At 45.2% G+C, this 17673-nt stretch overlaps 1 protein-coding gene across 2 annotated transcripts in view; it reads left to right on the top strand.

Annotated features, from left to right (window-relative positions):
- The window catches only part of LRRC9 (leucine rich repeat containing 9), a 2495628-nt gene that overhangs the window by 658849 nt on the left and 1819106 nt on the right, over positions 1–17673 (top strand). For both annotated transcript variants that reach the window (XM_069638901.1, XM_069638902.1), the window contains one exon: positions 4859–5085. In XM_069638901.1, coding sequence (XP_069495002.1) covers positions 4859–5085 — 227 coding nt within the window. The remainder of the gene's footprint in view (positions 1–4858; positions 5086–17673) is intronic.

The raw sequence follows: 17673 nt of genomic DNA on the forward strand, positions 1-17673 counted from the left end.
AATTTATTGATTTCTCAAAAACAAATGTTTAAAACAGCGACATATGCCATTTTAGGCACAGGAAAGAACATTGTATACAAATCTCAAGTGTTTATGCATATAGGTGACAACGGTTACGTGTTGCCTCATTTGTTAGCAACACACAAAACTACAGTCACTTCAGTTGTACTAACCCACCTATATGCATAATCACTTGAGATTTGTATACAATGTTCTTTCCTGTGCCTAAGATGGCATATGTCGCTGTTTGAAACATTTGTTTTTGAGAAATCAATAAATTGCATTTTTATGTTTGTAAATAATTTCACTCCCTTGTGTTCCTTGGATGAGCTAAACTGACATACGCTACTTTAGCTCCACTGCTTATCATAGAAAACTACCAGAGCGTTAATGACAAGGGTAGCTTTTGACTCTATTCCCTCTCTACAGTTTTGACGTAACCCTCTGGAGTCAAGCCCCCTTCAAAAAAGAGGGCTCCCTGCCCTTATCTCACACATGCCTTATTTTTTATATAATACATTCTTTGAGTGTTGTTTGTTGTACCAAACTCCTTAACTTGTGTTAATCTTATTCATTAATAACTTTAAATCTTGTAATCTATATTATTATTAGAATATTTTTGTAATATTGTCAATCAGTCATGGATACGTTTCCTTTCAGAGTGCAGCATTGTCTACACTGATTTGCAGTCTACATGTTTATTTTACTTTCATAGTATTGGTTTTAGCTGATAGCCTATGAATGCCAGCACCAGAAATGTTTCCAATATGTTTGTTTAAATGCTTAGAATATGAACTTTGTTTGTCTAGTGGAGTCTGATCTCCCCATAACACAATACAGGCAGAGGACTTTGTCATACATCACATCGAATCAATGGAAACAGACTACTTAGATGTTAATTCGTTTTTGCTATTAGGTGGTGGTGGCGCTGAAAGCGATAAAGCTGAAACCGTTGTCATTAAAATAAGAGCTTTAACATGAGAGCTTGAAATAGGGGCTTTGGGTGCAGGTTTGTAATGCTTTTCAATGCAGCTTGACATATGAGGATGGATATTGTGTAGTTTGACCATGTGTTCCACCCTTTTAACGCCCATGGCCAAGGGAAATCTATAGGGGTTTCCCACCCATCTCCTCCACAACACACCTCTGTTTGCACTATTTGGCTGATTTTCTACTGTGTCGTGAATTTGTCAGCCATGTTTATTTGACTTGATTATTGCTTTGAAAAATATTTACAACATCTTTTAAGTTATGTTACATATTTTGATGTATTTGGTTTTAAAATAAAGAAGTTTTGTTAAAGATATGTGTTTTGTAAAATGGCTTTCAAATTCTCCATATTCTGATTAGTGGGTGGTGTTCCAGTGTCTCCTGTTGTAAAAATGACCTGATTGGCTGTGCAGATAATGAGGTCAGGAGGATGTGATTGGTTCTGCAGTCTGTGTTTCTGTATGGAGGGCAGCCATTTTATGTTAGCATTCGATCACTCTTTTTTTGTGTTGCGTCGTTCGTTCATGCTTTTACTCAGTCTGATGTTCGCCCAGTCCTGTGACGTTCCTTGGGTTTATTAGTGAGCTGCCTTGGGGATCGTTGATCTGATCATCCCTTAAATTACATTTTCTAAGTAGTTGCTTCCGTGCACTGTGTTTTTGGATAAGTGCAGCGCAATAACAGCACTCATGCAAGGTTGAGATATGGTGGTGTTGGTGCAAGTGACCACAGCTTAGGGGTGTTAGGAGAAGGTGTTCCTTCTCCCGCCACGCTCCTCTGGCACTGGCCATCACCCAACAAACCAGAGGAGTGGGGGGCCCATCAGTCTGTGACACACAGCACACTCAGCTCTTCGCTCCACTGTTCCGACCCCCTTGGGGGCAGCCGCTGCTTCCCCCTCACCCGCTTCTATGTAACCCCCCCCCCCCCCACTCCAGGCTTGCAAGTTGTTCCAGCGAGTGTCCGTGTTCCCTCCATTGCCATTCCATGTCGGCTAGCACAAGCCTCCTCGGCTGCGGCCACGGATCTCTGTCTGGCAGGTCTGATCTCGAGTGGTTGTAAATGCTGCTATTCCGCAGGCTCTCTGCCACATATTCTGGTCCCGGTGCCATCCACATCTGCGACCTGCACCGTTGCTGCTTTTATTTTCCCATCTGCTACCTATATTTTAAAGGAAATACTTATTGATTATTAATTTCAAATTTGTAAAAGCGTAATTGATTGGCGTGATAACATTTGTGAAACAGGATTTAAATTGGTGCTGGCATCCTTCACCTCCCTCTGTGTGTCCAGCCACAGCGCTCATCCTACACCTAAACCTAATACAAATGCAAAATAATTGTAGAGCGCCGGCAGCACTCCTGGCAAAAAGTGTCATTTGAAGATGAGCGTTATATGACTTGCATCACTGGGCCACTGCTAGGAAGCAGGAGCCCCTTGGTCTCTGATTGAGTAATTGCAAACTCTGGGGCTTGTTTTTCCACACAGTTAGCACAAGCAGCAACTGGGCTGCATCTCACTCATTTGGATCGCGCCTTGTCGAGTGGAGCACCTGTCCAAAGATACATGCGCGTTAATCTATCGCTGTTTTATGTTTAACCTGTTTAGAATAGCGAAAAACATATCATTAGTCAACCATTTTCCGCATTTGTTAAAACTGCACATTGTTCATCCTCTCAAAAAGTCACCCCTCAGAAGTAGATATTCAGGAACGGGATAAGAAGGAAGTGTCTCAAAGGCACATGCAGCAGACACCGTGTCAGCCATCTTCCGCTATTCATTTAGAACAATGGTGAATGAAACTCGTCGGAACCATACCCTTATTCTGAAAATCTACATTTTTATATAACTGTATCAGACTTTATCTAACTTTGTAAATGTTTATCTTTGTAAAACTCCAAATCACTAATCTCGCGTTGAATTGGAAGTATATCAGCGAGTTTTCCTGATGATAAAAGCCACGTCATTTGTAGTAAAACTGTAAATAAAGTATATCTTTTTTTTGTATTAGTTTAAAGTACATTTGATTGGATTGCAATCTTTTCACACTATTTCAATTACACATTTTAAAATAACACAGTTAAAACAGACATACTTAAAAATGCACATTATCATGTGTTACACACTAAAACTCATCATACACAATAAACATTAGTCATAAATCAATTAATGCTATCATATCATAAAAACAAAACTAGGACACAACCAGCAACAGTTGCAAATCCAGGTTTGCGCTATTGTTGCCTCTGCTGCACAGCTCTAGTCAGCAGTGAGTTGCCCAGAAGCTATTTCCCAGACGTGCATGGCGGCTGCTGTAGTCACTAATGATTCAGTAGGCTCCAAGCCTGCTCAGGAATTGGCATATGCCGGCTCATATCATGTTTCTAAATCTTGGCACTTGGCACCGCCTTAAGATATGCACAGTCTGCATGACCTACTATCATATGGGATCCCCGACAAGGCCCCGCTATTTTCCAATGCAGGAATAGTCTGAAAGATTTACTGAAAGAATACATCTCATCAAACCCGGGTATCGTCTTTCTGTTAAATACGTTTTGGGGCGCCCTATCACAAAAGCCTGCTGTGTGTATTCCTGGAACTTCCTCAAAGAATTAAGGTGGCTCAGTGCCAGCTCACTGTCATGTGCCTTATAGTATATGTATCATGTTATGCGACTCAACGTAAGAATCGTGATATGCAGTGTGCCAAAAGTGTAATTTCCATAATTGTGTTCATTGTCCCGGGAGGATAGCTCAGCGGCAACGTGCTTGCCTTGGAAGCAAGACGACACGGAGACACGGACACAGGTTCGATCCCCGGATCCGCGCTTAGAAACCTCTGGGTATTAAGCGCGTTATAAATAACCTATAATATCATATCATGACACCATGGCGCATTATAAATATTGTAGTCTTGTACTTAGTACCGCCTAGTCATTACTGGAAGCTAGAACGAATACATTATTGCACTAGGTTTGTGTGCGAGCAACTGGCCTCGCTCATCAACTTCCCCAGAACGCGAGGAAATGCACACGACTCAGAAAGACAACACGGCAGTCCAGGCAACAGCATGCTTTCACTCGGGGAAGCACCATGCTACCTCTATATTCAATTAACTTGTGCCCTCAGTTCACCCAAATTCAGTGGCGGCTGGTGATTTTTAGTTTTGACTGGTAGGTGGTGCTAAAGCCCAAATATATGCAGAAACTTTCATTAGGGTACAGCTAGGGAGAAATGGCATAGGAGGAGCAACACAAAGCTTGTAGCTGTTGTTTGGTTATTTGCCCACCTATTGACGTCCTATAGCAGTGTACTCCCTATGGTCATTCCCACCCACTTCTTGCCCCTAACCAACCAAAACACATCATTCTGGGATCTCTCTGAGCTGCCTTTATTATGGCTCACCATCAAACTTTGTGCTCAAAGCGCCTGCCAGTGTTTTTTCAAAGCAGTCTTTTGAGAATTAATGACTTAATTTGAGCTGTAAACGCACTGTTGATGTGATGAAAATGTCTCAACCAGGTCTACCGTCATCCGCTCGATTTATATGTGTGTCCTTCCTCTTTAAAAAAAACAAGCATTGGTGAAGATAACAGCTTTTGTTTGTGTACACGCATTAGGCATTTGCCAGGCACTGCTATTATATGCCCAGGTAATTGCACCACTTTACAGCTGATAACATTGATGGGCAGTTAACACCACCACAGTGGTGTCTGTCAAATGTCTTTCCCATGCGTAAACAAAAGCCAAAACTGTTGGCATTGCCAATGCTTGTTTTTATATTGTAAACATATACTGTTGTTTCTCACTGTGGAATGATTTGACTCAATGCAATTTGAAAAACAATGATAGCACTTTGCCATCTACAGCTAGAACGAGAACTGGGAGAACTGCAAAATGCAGATGAAACTGAGAATAATGTTCCAGTTTCCATCAACCAGGATCTGGATCAGCCTGAAAATGAAACCGAACAGCAAGGTGAACATACTGTGGAACTTGAAGGAGGCAAAGACATCTCAAGTATAGAACAACAGTTCTGTAAGAAATTGAAATTCTTGAAGAACAGGATACAATTCTGGACCACAACACTTGATGAGTATGTACCATAGTAAACCGATATTTCCACAGTAAAATGTAAAACATAACTGTGTCCTTATCCAGTTAAAAACAATTATCATTGATGAAAGTAACCTTCTGCTAGAAGCTTTCTAATAATACATACAGAGCACGCTATTCTGGTTGAGAAAAGAACAGACCGGGGCTGGACAACTGCCACTATCATATTTTTCTAAAAGGTGGCAACTAAAATCAATGATAAAATAATCTGATTATAGAGATATAATGCTTATAAACCTTGCCCATGATGTATATTTTACCATTTGTACCTCTAAACATTGTTGGGCAATAAAGAGATGGAAAATGGAACTTCTTCTTAAAGTACTATGAAATATCAGGTCTTCTTTAAGATTCATCTGGACACATTCAGTTGGTTACAATATAGGAGATAATGTCAGTTGTCACTCCCCTGTATCCCTGTCTGCTTGAAGTTTCTCATGCTTTTATTTATTGTCATGTATACAATCTGGTACAGTTTGCCTGCACTTTAACATTTGTTTGCTTTTACCTTGATGTCTAGGAAACAGAATGGCCGGACATTGTACTTCATAAGCCATTTAAGGAAGAATGTTTTTATAATTGTCGGAATACCGCCCCATGTGGTGTGTGCAGGTTCCCACTATTTAACAGTACACCCCATTAAGACGTGTCCAATAAAAAACGACTGATAAAAAAACAGAGTCTGACGCACTGGGAACATTTTTCAAATGTTTATTTAAATCATGATAAAAAGGCTTAACTCTCCCCATTGCTAACATGATATTCCCTGCCTAACAAAATTAACTAATGGCGCGTCCGTGTTCAAAGCCAAAAAAGGAATGACCTCCGTCCAAAACCTACTTCTAATTCGTCCTACCACAATACATGACAGCTAAACAACCCCACACTGTTCAGCTTCTGGCGATTTACCTTTAGCCGGACTCGGGGGGGAAAAAGGTATATTGTTCCAAGAAAGATAGTTCTTGATTTCCGTTTAGATTGGCTTCAACGGAATTTTTGAAAGTATATCAAAAGTCTCTCCGGGTTCATTGCGTGTTTCGCACTCAGACTCTGTAGCTCTTGATATAGATTTAAGGGCTTAGTTTGTCTCTGTAGAGGGATATTCCTGGTACCCTTCTTCCACACCTTTGGGCGCTGCTGTTTTAATCTTCTCCTTTTTGCTTTAAATCATCCAGATTCATATACATTTATTTTCTCATGGTCTCTAGGAGGGCACTCCTGGCCCTGTTCATTTGAGAATCATTACAACTCTGGTAGCCTCTCCAAAGGCTTATAATACGTGTGTCTCAGGCTCCCGTAACGGTCATTCAGACTCAATTCACTTGCTTTCTTAATGTCCCTCTGCAGGCTCTGTCAGCCCATTTCAGTCGTTAAGTATGACCATTTTCGTGGTCTCTCCCAAGACTCATACTTCAGGTCTCTCAGTCCCCTGTAACCATTATAGTGCTTGGTTGCAAAAAAATCACTTTCTTTCTGTTTCCTCCCTCTTCCGTGAACCACCCGATTACCTTCTTCTCTACTGGGCTGGCTCACAGGGTTTGGCATTTATTTATTTATTACATTTATTTGGGCGCACAAAACCCTTGGGCATCTAGGCGCTAGTTACAGTACAATTGTGGTAACATGGTCTACATAGTGTGGGACCAAGCAGATAGATACAGCATGAGGTAAGTTGAACGTGCACAGCCCAGTAAGCCTCGTCTCATTGTGAGGGGGGGCTATATCAGGTGTACAGGAAGGCATAGTAGCTAAACATTTGAGTACATGCACAGTCAGTAAAGCCTCACCTCATGGTGTGGGGGGCTACATCAGGTGCACACCAGGCGTACAAGAAGGCATAGTATGGGACAATTGTAATAGAAGGCATAGTATGGGACAATTGTAATTGTGTAAAGCCATAGGTGGGGCAATGTAGGCCAGGCCACAGGGTGATTGGTACAGCACCGTTGCTGGAATAAAAAATGCAAAGAACACATATAAAGTTAATAGTGATGTTGGTTATAAACATTGGTCAAATTATAAAGAAGACACAGTGAACACTTTGCTATACATTAAGACAAGTCCTACTTACTGAGCCAAATTAGGGCACTGTTGGCGTAGATGGTGGTAGCAAGCAAGTGAAGGTGAGAGACCCCCCAATAATGCTGTTAAATCACCCAACAGAGTCAGTAAGAGCACATCCCAGGAGGGAATGAGACCAAGACCAAGTGAGAGTGATATTAAAGGTTTTTATCTAAAATTAGGGCAAGCAGAACCTACTCTGCTCACGCAGAGAGCGCCCTGTAGAAAACATGTTACACTTTGGTTATATTCACAAAACACGTCATCATCATGGGAAGGCCTAGAGGGGCACAAGAGAGATTGGGATTGGGCACGAAGGGCAGGCACCTATAGGTGCTATAGGTTCAGAGGCGACTGATTGGCCTGAGGGCACGTGATGAGATGACGTGGTGTCCGGGGTCACTCGGTCAGCTGGGCTCATCAGCCTGGTATTCCATGTTGCCTTTTATGTATCCTTTGACATCCTAGCCACATAACATTTGCCCTTGTGGCCATGCACGCTCATTCATTCAGAACTCTGATCTGTTTGTCCAGAGGAAAGGCCTGTATCTGAGCACTTGTGAAAACAGGGTTCAAAGGCAGGTTATTTATTACTAGTCATGAATTAACTGTCTTCCACCAAATGTGATGCTTCCCTTGTTTAACCAATTCTAAATATACTGGCTAAGGGGTAGAGCTCATGGGGTCATTGTATGGTCGGAGGTGTCCAGTTGATAACAACAAAGGGGGTTTCAGAATAGATGGTTGAAATGACCAGGCCACAAAAAGGTGCATATCATTATAGACATACATTTCCTTGTGGGGGTTCAGTGATTGAATGTCCAAACATCACTAACTCTCTGTTAATCTCTTTTGACACCCAATGGACCGGAGAGACTCAAGGCCTCCTTGTAATTTGGTTCCATGTTGCAAAAATAAATTAGGGCCTTTGAAACACACTTTTTTTTGGGTCAAAATCTTTTTATTGAAATGTTGATTACACACAAAATTCTTCATATATCATTGCAAATAGTGATATAATTAATCTCACGACTGTGTAGCAATGATCTAGACCGGAATCAATTGCAATTCATCAGTTATCTCGATTTCGGCACCATTTGTGAGAATATAAAGTTCATAGTTTGTCGCTGCAGTTATAACAACAATTAGTTCGTTGAGGAAACATCAACATTTCATTCTAACATTTATAATTCATCAAATGTATAAGATTTCGTAAACAACCTCTGGGAGTAGACAAAGATAGCTTGGTGACCGGTAGAACTCAAGAAAAAAAGAGAAACAAGAAGAGAAATAAATAAATAAATAAAAATAAAAAAAATAAACATTTTCTCTCTCCAGGGTTACCAACAATTCTTCTAAGAGCCCTGTGGGTTTCTTTTTGTGAGGCTGTATCTCTCTCTCATTGGTGTATGAGCATTTAATAATTACATTCAAAGTGTCAATTGCATTTTAGGGCTGGCAAAGGTATTTAATCAGTCTCGGTTGGAAAAACATATGCTCTTTTTCTTCCACGTGGTCTAGGAATGAGCCCCATATGTTTGTGAATTTGGGTGTCTTACCTTTTATTGCCGCTGTTAGTTTGTCTATCAGCAGGAGTTCCCAGACTTTTACCCACAAATATGCTATGTGGGGGCCCTCTACTTCCTTCCAAAATCGGGCTCTTGTAAGGCGGGCGGCCATAAGTAGTTGAGTGATCAGTCGGGCAGTGGGACCAAAGCGGGGGTAAGATCCATCGTCTGGTGAGTCGCATTACTAGTTGGTCCATAGGGAGTAAAATCCCGCATATGTCTCTAATCTTTGACCTGATTTCGAGCCAGAAAGTTTGGATGACCGGAAATTGCCACCGCAGGTGAGCTAGGTCCCCCTTCGCCCCGCAGCGTGCCAACACATATCTGGGTATTCCGGGTTTATCGCATGGATTCTCTACGGTGACAAGTACCAACAAAAACACATCTTAAGAGCACATTCCTTCCCCAAAGTACATCTGGAAGACTTTTGCGCCCTATCCCAGATTCTTTGCCATGTTTCGGGGGGTATCTCTATTCCTAGTTCTCTCTCTAATGCCACCATATAGGGGAGTTTCTCGTCTTCTGGGACGTTTTCTAAGAGGCGATAACAGGTTGCTATTCTATGTGAACGTTGGCCTTCCGCGACCGTTAACTCTAGGCCTGAGGGGGATCTAGTGGCTGCCTTTTTAACGGTCGGGTTGGTAATCCAGTGCCGTAATTGGATGTATTTAAATCTCTCAGCGGAGGGACTGAGGCTTGGGCATTTATTAGGAAACATAGCACATCGTCTGCATAAAGTGCGACTTTGTGACATTGATCTTCCACCTCAAACCCCCTGAATGTCGGGGTGAAGTCGAATGTGCTGGGCAGGGGCACCATTGCTAGCGCAAAGACCAGCGGTGATAGGGGACACCCCTGTCTGGTTCCTTTATTAAGGGGTATCTGGGGTGTCCATCGCAAGTTGACTCTTATTCGGGTGGAGGGGATTCGGAAATTGGATGGTACCAGTTTGGAAAATTGGGGGCCAAACCCAAAGCCCTTCAAGACCATTTGCAAATATTCCCATGACATGCTATCAAAAGCTCTGTGTGCATCCAGGGATAGCAGGGACAGGGGACCCGGAAGTGATGGGGCTAGGGCTATCAAGTCAATCGATCTCTGCGAGTGTTGTCATGGGTGGGCCTCCCCTGGATAAAGCCTGTTTGGTCTCTATCTATTAATGTGGGTAAGATCCCTCCCACAGTCATCGCACTATAATTTTGCTATATAGCTTAGCTTCCGTATTGAGCAAGGCTATGGGCCGGTAGGATGAACATTCGGCTGGGTCTTTCACTGGCTTCAGGATTAGTGTTGTGTTAGATTCTGCCATAGATTGTGTGACAGTTCCTGTTTCCCAGCACATGTTGAATAACTTCGTGAGATGCGGTGTGAGATATTTGCAGAAAGTTTTGTAAAACTTATTTGTGTTCAGGGAGCGATTTCTAATCTAAAAGCGGGCTCAGCACCGGGACAAGACGGCTACACACCGGCCTTTTACAAAACCAATAGTACCTCCTTGACCCCATTCCTCACTAAATTATTTAACTCAATTTTGGAGACGGGTCAGGCACCTAAATCGTTTACTGAATCCATAATTATTGTCATTCCCAAGGAAAATAAAGACCCCCTGGAATGCTCATCATATCGCCCTATCTCTCTCATCAATGTAGACGCCAAAATCTACTCTAGCATCTTAGCAGCACGGTTAGCGGTAGTCCTGCCACAGAAAATCCACACCGACCAGGTCGGGTACATAAGGGGAAGGCAGGGAGCAGACAAGATCAGGAAGACCCTGGATCTCATGGCGACACTTCGAGAGGCGGGAGAGGGCCCCCTGCTTCTATCGATCGACGCCGAAAAGGCATTTGACCGCGTGGAATGGCCCTTTTTACGGGCAGTACTAAGATGGGTCGGTCTAGGAAGCACATGGATCCAGGGGGCCAAAGCACTCTATCACTCTGCTCAAGCTAGAGTATCTATTAATGGTGTCGCCTCGACGTCATTCACCCTTACACGGGGCACGAGACAGGGCTGTCCGCTGTCTCCCTTAGTATACGCATTAGTTATTGAACCATTTGCCCAGGCCATAAGATCAAGCCCCCTGATTCACGGAATTCCACGAGGAGGAGAGGAATATAAATTAGCTATGTTTGCGGATGACATTTTATTATACCTCACCCGACCCGCAGAATCCATACCCGCCCTCTTTCAAGAGTTACTCCGTTATGGGGCTCTCTCGGGCTTTAGAGCCAACTTGCAAAAAACCATTGCGGTTCCACTAAAACCCGACATCGAATCATTAGAGCAATTGAAAGCAGACTGGGGATTCTTGGTGCAGTCCCACTCTGTTAGATACCTGGGCGTAAACATAACAGTTCCCATGTCAGGCCTATTCGAAGCCAACTACGTCCCTCTATGGAAAACCATTCAAGCAGACATACACAGATGGACGAGGTTACCGTTGACCTGGGCAGCCCGCTTCACTTCCATAAAAATGAACGTCCTACCTCGTTTATTGTTCTTGTTTCAATCCCTTCCCATAATAGTACCAGAGCCGTTCATGGCTGAGGTCAAACGAGCGCTCCTAAAATATCTCTGGGCCGACAAGAAACTAAGAATCCCATATTCCACATTGATTCAACCCAAAGAGTCAGGGGGCATGGGGTACCCAGATTTAGAAGAGTATTACAGAGCATCTCAGCTCAGAGTTTTATCAGACCACCTCTGGGAAAACCCCGAAAAACAATGGGTAGCCATAGAAAATGACATTTTCGCACCAGTCACATTGGGAGAATGGATGTGGGTCCCTCTGCCAGCAATGACCCGCAGAATAAGAGAACACCCAATTCTGAAAGTCTTATGGTCTCTGTGGCGCCCTTCCCGAAAAATGAAGGGTGTTACGACATGGCCCTCTCCTCTCAGTTTCATCTGGGCCTCTCCCATCCGTGATCTCATAGCAGAGGTACAGCACTTTCAGCCTTGGCTCGACGCAGGGTTAACGCGGGTGGGCCAAATGTGGAGAGAAGGCAAATTTATTTCTTACGAAGAAGCGCGAGAGCCAATGCGTGGTAACGAGGTGACCCCTATGCTATATCTGCAGCTACGAAGTGCCCTGAACGATGCCAGGTGGGGCACAAAGTTAAAACGCCCCCTCACTCCATTTGAGCAGATACTAAGCGTCCCCCAAACAATGAAGGGCCTGATCTCACGTATGTACAGAGCTTTGCTCACGAGGGGCTGCCTGAAACGCCCCCAATCTGAAGCCAAGTGGGAACTAGAGTTGGGCCTCACTGAACAACCAAAAATCTGGGACACCATTTACAGAGCAGTGTGGACATCATCTATCTCAGTCCAATATAAAATGCACAATGCACGCTTACTGGTCAGATGGTATTATACTCCCCAAAGACTGTCCAGGATGTTTCCCGGTACGTCTCCACTCTGTTGGAGAGGATGTGGTGAAACCAGTGATTACTGGCATCAATGGTGGAGCTGCCGAGTAGTGCAGACGTACTGGAAGGAGGTCTTGGGCTGGATACAAGCCATAGATGGAATACCCAGGAACTTAACTCCAATCCTACTCCTGGTCGGAGTAGAATCAGACGGAGAGGATTCCAATGCAATACTCAATCACATGCCCCGTAATTCAATGTTAGTGGCAACGGTCTGTCTGACAATAAAATGGAAATCCCCATCCCTCTTCACAATGAATGAATGGGTCACCAAAGCGCACGCCATCTATGAAATGGAAAGCCTCACAGCAGCAATCCAAGAATCTAAGAGGAACATAAACATGATATGGCTGCCCTTCTTAGAATTCTACTCAGCGCACCGGGATACCATGAGACGAAGCAATAGACATACACCATCATCATCAGCAAGAAACACACAGAAAGCTGCCCCCACTGGCTAGCTAACCCACACAAGATAGCCAACATAGTAAGAATTTGAGCACTGTACCCAACACGAAAGGTCTCACTTGAAAAAGTTGAAAAAAGCACCACACAATCTGTTTGACAGGACTCGACCATATCTGTATTAGAGCGACTCCAGGGGAAGGAAGGAGGAAGGGGGGGAAAGGAGGGAGGGTGGGGGGGGAAAAGGGGGGAGGGTACAAGTGTCAATTGGGTACTTATGTGCAAGTCATCTTTTTTCGTTATCTGTTTTTTCCATTTTAAGCTTATGAACACTAAGAGCGATCTAAGATACACGCATTAATGTAAATGACATGTACTATTTGATACTTGTTGAAATGCAAAAAAAAATAACAAAACAATAATAAAAATATATTTAAAAATAAAAAACTTATTTGTAAAGCCATCAGGGCCTGGACCCTTGCCAATAGGGAGTGCCTTGATAGCTAGTTCCACTTCCTCAGAGGATATTGGATCCTCTAAGGATTCTTGGAGCTCTTGTGGCAGTTGTGGTAGTTGCCTTGTTTATAAAGTTTCTAGTGGACTGTGAGTATCCTCTACGTGGGGCTGCTTCTTCCCTGAAAAACTCCTCAACAATAAGGCATTTCCCCTCTTCAGAATGGGTCCCTCTTCCTCGCTCATCCCACAAAAAGTGTATCCTATTCTGTCGTGTCTGTTTCGCTAACTTGGCTGCTAATAATTTGTTAGCCTTATTTCTTTTGGTGTAGAAAAATTGTTTGGTACGCATCATGCAGTAGGCGTGTGGTGTGCCTCAAGCGCTTTTTTAGCCATTCGCAGATCCCTTAAAGACCGCTGTGTGGGTTTCTTTTTGTGTGCCTCCTCTAATCTATGGGCTTCCCCTTCTAGTTGTTCTTGAAGTAATCTCCTCGCTTTACCCCGTTGCGCAGCTTCCTCTATAAAGTGCCCCTGAATCACTGCTTTGCCTGCATCCCAAACCGTGCCCCAAATCACATCATCAGTGTCATTCTCACTAAAGTATACGTTCATGGATTCCCTAATGTGAGCACAGATCCCTGGGTCTTCTAAGAGGAAGTCATTTAACCTCCAAGTGGGTCTTGTCGGGGGGGGGGGTAACTCGGGTGGGGACTGGGGAGTGATCTGCGAGACCCTCAGGAAGGATATCTACTTCCTCCACCTCCCGAATGAGCGAATCCGAAATAAAGAACATATCCAGTCTGGAGAAGCCCCCGTGAACAGCTGAAAAGTATGCATAGTCCCTCTCATCTTGATGACAGTATCTCCACACTTCAATCGGGGAGTGTTCTTTAAGCAGGGAGGTAAGGGCTCTAAAGTTGTTCCTATCATTGAGTGTTGGTGGAAGGTTCTTATCAACCTGGGGGTTGACCACTGCATTGAAATCCCCGCCCATAATCACTTCCCCTTCTGTGTGTTCAAATAGAGCTTTCGACAATTTCATAAAAAACAAATCTTGTTTACTATTGGGGCGTATATAGAGACCAGTGTAATTTTGCGCCCGTCCAGCAAGGCGTTGACCAACAGGAATCTCCCCTCTTCATCTCGCATCAACCGCAGGGTTTTAAAGGGAGTCACCCTGCGCACCAAAACGGCAACCCCTCGTTTTTTCAGCCCACTCGAGGCAAAGAATTTAGTGGGGTAGAGCCTGTCATTGAGGCAGGGTTCATCTTCCGGCCGCAAATGAGTCTCTTGAAGGAATAGAAATGTTGCATCTAGGGACTCTAATCTGTGGAGGAGTGCTTTCCGCTTCAGGGGGGAGTTCAGGCCTTGCATATTAAGGGAATTGCATCTATAACTCAGGGTTGCCATATTTCAGCGCATGAGTCTTCCCTTCCCATGGCCTCCCTCCAGAAGATCAGGGGGGAGGTTTCTACCCAGCGATTTCATTGTACTATGGCCTGTGGGAGGTCCCCGGAGAGAGAGGTAAAGATACCAACTAAAAGGCTTTCGGATATACTCAAAAGGAAAATAATAATAATCAAAATGATAATAAATCAGGTAAAATAGCCAAATCGTTTCCATCTCAGAGAATACTATTTCTACAACCAGAGTTAACTTTAACCAAGTGTTGAGTCTATCGGGCGCCATCCACTCAGGCGCCCAAGCCGATTATCAAGTGGACATTTCAAACGCCCTCAGATGCAGCCAGACAGAGCATGCGATGGTGGTAGGGGCCTGCATAACTTGCAAAATTGTGTTAGAACAGATCCTTTTCTCCTCTTTCCCTCGGCACAAGGTTGAGCATAAGGTGTCCCTGAAAACATCCCTCAAGGAAAGAAGAGGAACATCTTCAGGGGACAAGAGCCTCTATTTGGCAACATGGGGTCCATTTTGGCCGCAAAGCAAGAATGACATTACGGAGACCCTCAGGAAATCGTGCCCTTGCAGAAATAAACTTTTAATGCAGTACAAACAGGTCAGGTGGCCGCCCAGTCATCCTGTTCCTAATGGGAGGGTTTCTGCCCCCTCCGGGGCAGAGGCTGCCCTCTCTGGATCAGGTTCCTGACCCGAGTTCGCCGCAGATCGGTGCCGCCACCGACGTTTACCTCTTCCAGGTTTTCGGCAAGGGGTGTGGAGTGGGCCCATCCGTATCCTGAGCGTGTTGATTCAACTCCCTGTTATCCGGTGCCCCTGACATCAAAGCTCTCGCCTCTTCTTCGGAGGAGATTATGTAGTGTTGGCTTTGGAAGTCGAAAATCAACTTGCAAGGGAATCCCCGATAGCAGATTTTCTGGGCTCTCAGCCAAGCGGTTACCTTTTGTAGGCACTGTCTGCATGCTAACGTGTAGGGGGCCAGGTCCTGGAAGAGTTGGTCCTTCGTTCCTTGGAAATGTATTGTGTCTGAGGCCCTGGCTGCCGCCATGATCGCTTCTTTCTGGCGGAAAAAGTGTACTCGGGTAAGCACATCCAGCACCAGATTCCTTCTAAGTTGGGCCGATGAATAAACCCGGTGGGTTCTGTCTAGTTGTAGATCTTCACTTGGCGACAGTTCAAGCAGGGATCTGAACAAAGTCTCCACATATTCGGTTAATCCTTGGTCAGAGATCTGTCGGGGATACCGCGGAGGCGTATATTATTCCGTCGTGATCTATTTTCCAAATCAGCCTGCTTTGCCCATATGTCCTCCAACTGCTCCTCAATGATCTTCACTCTTTCTGTTAGAACCTCATTATTATGGGATTGTTTGCATTCCGTGTTTTCCAGGTCGTTGACCCTGGATTCTATCCCGCTGGGGTGGGAAGTAACGTCAGCAAGAGATTGAGCCAGAGAGTCTTTGGAGGTCTTGATCTCTGCTTTAATCTCTTGTGTGATATCTTGTTTGAATGATCTGAGCATTCGCTCTAATTCCTCCCTGGACATCGCCATGTTTTGGGCCAGAGTTGAAGATATTACTGGGTGAATCTCGGCCGTACTTGTATGTGTGGGGACTGAGTCCACAGATTGTGGTGTCCAATAAGCTTGTATGCCGGGTCCCTTCTTTTTACCCCTGTTTTGGGCATTCCTTAAGATGGTGCTGAGGTCTATTACGTCTGTACCCACTGCAATTGGAGGAATGTGGGCGCCAGGTGAGTAGGGCCAACGTCTGCAGAGTGGACGGACAGTGTGGATGTTATTTATTCCGGGCTCCTGGAAAGTTTAAAGAATCCCCTGGGGTTGTAGCAGTGTCAGTATTGATTAGGGATTCGTCTCCCCCCCCCCCCCAGGGCGGTATTGCACTCACCCGGGTTCAGTAATGCCGCTCCCGGTGGGCCTCCAGCTCGTGGGCGTTCAGGCATGCAGCGGGGGTCGTGGTCTCCTCTTCATGGCACCCGCGTACCCCACCATCATGGTCCTTAGGAAAAGGACTGGGTGCGTCCGTGTCTTCCTCGCCATACCGGCCTTCCCCAGGGTTCAAAGCATATCATGTGCGCCACCCGGAGCCTACTTGAAGCTGTTCGGAGCTAGGTCACCCTACACCCAGACCAGTTGTCCGAATGGGACCCCGTGATTCATGACGGACTGCCCTTCGTCTATGATCACCTATTCCTGCCCACTACAGATACCTGCAACATGGCCCTAGAGTGGTCCCACAACACCCCTGTTCACGGACACCCCGGCCATAAATGCACGTTGGCGTTGCTAAAACGATGGTGCTGGTGGCCGTCCATGAAGAGGGACGTGGAGTGTTACGTCAACAACTGTGCAGTCTGCGCACAATGTAAACATTGTAGGGGTCATCCTGTGGGTCTCCTGCTTCCTTTGCCCGTCCCTCCCAGACCCTGGCACACTTTAACCATGGATTTCATCACCGATTTACCCCGGGTCCAGGGTTTCAATACTTTGTGCGTGGTCATTGATTCCTTTTCCAAGATGGCTCGCTTCATTCCGTGCAAGGGTATCCCCTCCGCTCCTGTACTGGCTAGATTGTTCTTTGAGAGCATATTCTGTCTCTTCGGGCTACCTTCGGTTCTCATCTCGGATAGGGGTTCTCAATTTACGTCATGCTTTTGGCGTGCCTTGACCAAGCTATTTGGTATTGATGTTCGCTTCTCCTCAGCATATCACCCCGAGACGGATGGCCAGACCGAGAGGCTCAATCAAACCTTGGAGCAGTATTTACGCTGCCTAACCCTGCAGCAGCAGACATCCTGGTTGCGAGTGGTGCATCTCGCGGAATTCACATATAACAATGCTGTACACTCCTCCACTGGTTTCTCCCCCTTCTATGTTCTGTATGGTCAGCACCCCGTGTCTTGTCCATCCCTGACCTGCCCTCCTCTGTCAACCCCGCTGCCACTGCTTGTGTTAAGGACCTGTCCTCCATCCAGGCCCAGACCTCGACTCATCTCCTTGAGGCTCAGGTGTCCATGAAGGCGCAGGCGGATAGGAAACGGGTGATGGCCCTGTTATATTCAGTGGGGTCCCGCGTCTGGTTATCGACTCGTCACTTACGGCTGGTGGGTTGCCGCAAGCTCTTGCCTCGCTTTGTGGGGCCCTATGTAGTGACTCAGGTGATCAACCCAGTGGCCTATTGTCTAGCACTCCCGGGGTCTTGGCGGGTTCACCCGG

This window comes from Ambystoma mexicanum, chromosome 14 (assembly GCF_040938575.1).
Source record: "Ambystoma mexicanum isolate Mex_15411 chromosome 14, UKY_AmexF1_1, whole genome shotgun sequence".
NCBI classification, from domain to species: domain Eukaryota; kingdom Metazoa; phylum Chordata; class Amphibia; order Caudata; family Ambystomatidae; genus Ambystoma; species Ambystoma mexicanum.